The sequence below is a fragment of the Phoenix dactylifera genome, chromosome 1 (genome assembly GCF_009389715.1).
Source record: "Phoenix dactylifera cultivar Barhee BC4 chromosome 1, palm_55x_up_171113_PBpolish2nd_filt_p, whole genome shotgun sequence".
NCBI classification, from domain to species: domain Eukaryota; kingdom Viridiplantae; phylum Streptophyta; class Magnoliopsida; order Arecales; family Arecaceae; genus Phoenix; species Phoenix dactylifera.
Window position 1 is genome coordinate 31,137,119 of NC_052392.1, and position 4,737 is coordinate 31,141,855.

Sequence of the window (4,737 nt, forward strand, 5' to 3'; positions counted from 1 at the left end):
CAAGTGGATTTCCTTCCCCTTTCCCAGAAACGCTGGAGCAACAGTTCTTCCCTTTCCCAAAAGCGTTGGAGAAACAGCCAGGAATGTCCCCCCAAGCACGAATTTTTTAGGTGAGTGATGTTTCGGGGTGGTTGTATTGCATTGTAGTTTAACATTACTACTCTTTGATGGATTTTTCTTTTCGTGGGCAGTACTAACTACTCTTTGATGGTGTAACTCTTCACCCACTTGTGGAACATTTGTTAATGCCTTGTGGTTTAAATGAGCTCTTAGGTCTTTTGAACTTTATGTAAGTAGCATCAAACAATAACAATGATGTAGACCATCAATAATGATGATCCCAAACTTTATGCAAGCGCTGCTATTGCTAAACAATAATTATTCAAATCCAGCTTACAACTTACAACTCTTGAGAGACCTCATTTAATTTGAACTAAGAATTGCTGAATTTATTCAGACTTGTGTTATGCCATTTTCTTTCACGTCCAAGGAAGCTTTTCTTTCAACTTCAGTTGGTGTATTGTGATCTATTTGTTCTCTTCTCTGTCCCCAAAGAACACTATAAAGGCCTCCAACCATAAGAAGTCCACCCAAAACACTGCATGCAGCAGCAACATTGTAAAAGTAAGCAAAATTCCATTGTATGCATATTAGAAGTTGAGTAAGGAGATCACAATTAGAATATCAAATGACACCTTCCCAAATTAACCAATTCTCCCTGGAGAAAATATGAGCCCATGATTGTGATAATTAGAGTTAGTGGAGTGGACATGGCCAAGAAAACGGGGCCTCTCTTCTCAATGACCCAAGACTGCAAGTAAAATGCAACTCCTGTGACAATGATTCCCTGCATATATCGTTTAAAATTTAGATTCAGCTGTTGCAGTAGTTAAAAAAAAAAAAAAATGAGATCACAAGAATTATCTCAGCACTTCCCAATATTCTCAATAAAAGAAGGGAAAAAAAAATCATGCATCTTCCCAGAGTACATAAAGAGCATAAAGACTGTCATTTTGAGAAAAACAGCCGGAATGCCACCACTTTGAGTTCAAAAGCAGAATCTTCTCCAAGCACATATATATCCTAGTCTTGAAGTAGATTGTATAAAGTCTTATTTTTTTGGAAGATGGTGGTTATTCTCCATCACTCATGTTTGGACCCCAAGACCTCTCATTTTAGAGAGAAGGGTACCCAACTATTGGCTTGGATTATACCAATCATTGTTGCCGAAGCTACCAAGTCCTGAAGTGCATTGGTTTTATTTGCAGAAAGATGCGCAAATTCTACTTACACAATAGATGACAGAGACGAGGCCGGCGTCCAAACCCAACTTCCACCGAGAAAAATCTCTTTCCAATGCTAGAGCAATGAAGAATGACTGAAAGGCGCTAAACAGACACTGGAGAGTGGTGAATGTAAGCTTGGAGGGGTACTCCTTCAACAAAGGTTCCTATCATTAAGAAATATTGCGCAAATATAAGAAGTGTGTACTTATGTAACCCAAGGGGAAACTGCAAAGTAGCATTCTCCAATGGACTCAAATCCTGATGGAAATTCTTAGAGGCATACCTGTAGCACCATCCACAGAGACCATGTTGTGTTGGAAATGGTCATGAGAAAGGTTCCCAATACCCAAGTTTTAGTCGAATTGGTGGGAGGATGATTGGTTTCTCGGTTTCCATGGCCAAGGAGGTGATGATGATTCAAAGGTTTGAAGTGAGGTCCTTTGTAGAAGGCCATCTCCAAAATACCAGCCAGGCAAAGCAGCACCCCAGAAACTTTCATCATCCCGGAGAGCCTCTTTAACTTGATAGTCTCCTGGCTGTTGTGAATGGATATTGAGTGGTTGAGATACATAGCCACATCTCTTCCATGGTGCAATAACAAGCTAGTATATCTATACTGTACTTGAATGCAAGAATTTAGTTCTTTGGATATGCTAATTCTCCTTCATTTAGACCTTTGTCGTACAATGTGCTTGCATAGAAAAATTAGACAGTATTTTCGGCATTTAAGTTGTGCCCTGTTGGTGCCAAATGGAAGTAGGGCAGAGAAAGATATGGTTGGATGCAAGCTACACCATCTTAATTGGTATTGGGCCCTAAACCGGTGCCATCATGTTACTATGTCGGTATGTCTAGTATAGGAGCTGGTTCGGCACATCGAATGTTGGTATGTCTCGTATACTACATACTGGTACCAAACCGGTATGCTACAGCATTCTTTGTGCCGCCTAATTTGATATGGTATAGTGTTTCTTGGTTGGATGGAGACTAATGAAGAATTGATATGAACCAATACCTCCATGTATTGCACCTTCACCATATGAAAACAAAGAATGAACATAATATACAGGGGCTGGGCATTGGATCATATACACAAAACATGATCCCCATACAACTGAGTGTTGGCCATCAGTAGTGGCGATCTAAGTGCTCTCGAGACTATAAAAACATGATACCTGGCAAACCACAATCAAGTGATTATATTAGTCTAAAAGAAGAGGCAATTCTGAAAGTTTTCATGCTGGCCAGACTACAAACCAAAGGTCATGCTCATTAGAATACGGGCTATAATCGTTCTCATCTAATGGTCCTGATTTTTGGGCATACTGTGGTTGTAGGGAAGCAGAAAACAGTTAAAAACTTCAGGACCTATAAGCAAACCAATCAAGTCATACCCAAATGTTACAGCCACAATAAAGGTTACCACTGGAATGGAATTCATGATTGCAGATGACAAGGTTGCCGAAGTGTAATCAAGAGCTACAGCATATATGATCATGGTGGCAGTGACCCTAAAACAAAAAGGTCGAGTGGTTAGGCAAGTTTAAAATGATGTTTAAAATATAATACATTTACAGCTTACCTAATCAGCAGACTTATCATAAAACAGTGCAAAAGCATACACAAACTCGTGTGTGTGTGTGTGTGTGTGTGTGTGTGTGTGTGTTTCACATAAAGCTGGATGCTAGGGAAACTTTTCTTGTTCTTTTTACGACTTGTGAAAGGATACAAAGTAGATACGTAGAATTAAATCTAATTGGAAATCTTGCACTAAAATGACGCATCAAGCGGAATCACTCCAGTGATCCTACTATCAAAAACACTGAAAACAAGGGCAAACATTATTATAGAGATCAAATGTGCCTGCTTGCCATCAAGTAATGGTTTTGACTCATATAAATTTAACAGGGATGGAAGTATAGATGTGGATTTTATGCGCGCAAGCTTTTTGTTTGAAGGATGTGAATAGCTTATTCGCATGTAGGTCAGACAACTGCTTAAAGCTTATAATGTGTTGGAGAACAAATCCAAGCTTATAGAAGAACCAATAAAAGTTGCAAACAAATGGATAAGCATGTTGTTTATAGCAATTAATTATGTGATAGCTAATAAAATTCAATTCAAAATTTTCATCAAAAAAAGGGACAAAACTTACCCAAATAAAGAAAGTAGGAATATTTTGAAGCAGAGTTTAAATGGCAGAGGTGGAGCAGCTTTCCTAGAAAAATATTTACAGAGCTTCAACAATCACATAAGAAAGTGGAGAGGTCCAAGAAAATGAAGGAAGAAGTACCTTTCAAGTGCAAATGCAAAGGGTGCCATGAATAGAGTGGCAAGCACTAGTCTATAGAGCACAAACACGTAGGCGCTCATGCCTCCATTGAGAGCAGCCTTGGAGGTAATATGTAAGCCCGCATACATCGCTCTAATGAAAAAGACGACCAAGTAGACCTTAGGATTGTTCATGACTAGATTTTGGCCTAGAGGCTCGGATAGAGATAGAAGGCCCTCTTGTGTACTTGGGTGCAAGAAAAAGAGAGGAAACTTCGCTTATTTGATGGCTAATCAGGAAGGCAGAAGGTTTGCAGAAGTCCCCTGAAATGGATCGGATTCCAAGTCAGCAGCAGCACTTGGTGCCACTGAGATGTTTTCTCAATTCATCTATTGGCTGTGCAAAGTGCATATTCTGCTCACTGGGAAGCTCGTTTCAAGAGAAAAGAGAGGCTAGTTTGAATGCCTGTTTGGCCTATCAAACCATGCCACGTACCCAATTATGAGCATGCTTTTGTAACACCCAGCCTAGCTAATAGGAAACTTGGCCTAATTCTAGAAAGACTTGGAGTAGGACACAGGAAAAAAAAAAAAAAAAATAGAACTCGATTCGACTTAAAGTATAAGATAGACTCCTCCATCCCGGTTTTCTACAAGAGCTAGAAAATCTAGCCTCCAATGGCTATTTAAAGACCCTGACACCCTCTTTCGCCTAACCACTGATAGGTTTTATTGATCGCCACTGCTAAACCACTACTGGTTCCCTTCTTCTTCTCCTATTAGCATCCAACAGTTTTGGCTCATAGTGCTCACCGGAGATTTCAGTTGAGCGCTTGCCAGAGCCTTAGATTATAAGGCGTTCTATTTCGTTTTCTCTCCTTTCCCTTCCCTTCTCTCTTTCTCCCTCTTCACCACTCTTCCTCTCTCTAGAAATCCTATGGACTTTTGGAGGTCTAGACATTTTGATGGGCTTGGATAACCCTCGACCTAGGAGGGGTCCCGAGTCTCCCGAATCTATTTTATGCGGCTCTAGGAGGGTTCTTGGTCAGTGTTATTCGGCTTTAGGAGAGGGTTCCGGATGACCTTGCTATGATCAGCTGCTATAATCTATGGACGATTATGATTATTTAATGATGAGATCTAGCTCTGCAGGTGAGCAATCGTCTCGGCAAAAAGGTCT

General features: G+C 40.2%; 1 protein-coding gene across 1 annotated transcript; it reads right to left on the bottom strand.

Moving 5' to 3' along the window:
* Positions 1-367: 367 nt before the first annotated feature.
* Positions 368-4,029, bottom strand: LOC103704424 (WAT1-related protein At5g64700). Its single transcript, XM_017842096.3, has 7 exons — positions 3,580-4,029; positions 3,442-3,504; positions 2,681-2,797; positions 1,570-1,822; positions 1,292-1,450; positions 696-847; positions 368-598 (listed from the first exon to the last, which is right to left on the bottom strand). The coding sequence occupies exons 1-7, from the start codon at positions 3,750-3,752 to the stop codon at positions 454-456; spliced, it is 1,062 nt and encodes a 353-aa protein (XP_017697585.2). The 5' UTR covers positions 3,753-4,029; the 3' UTR covers positions 368-453.
* Between the last annotated feature and the right edge of the window lie 708 nt (positions 4,030-4,737).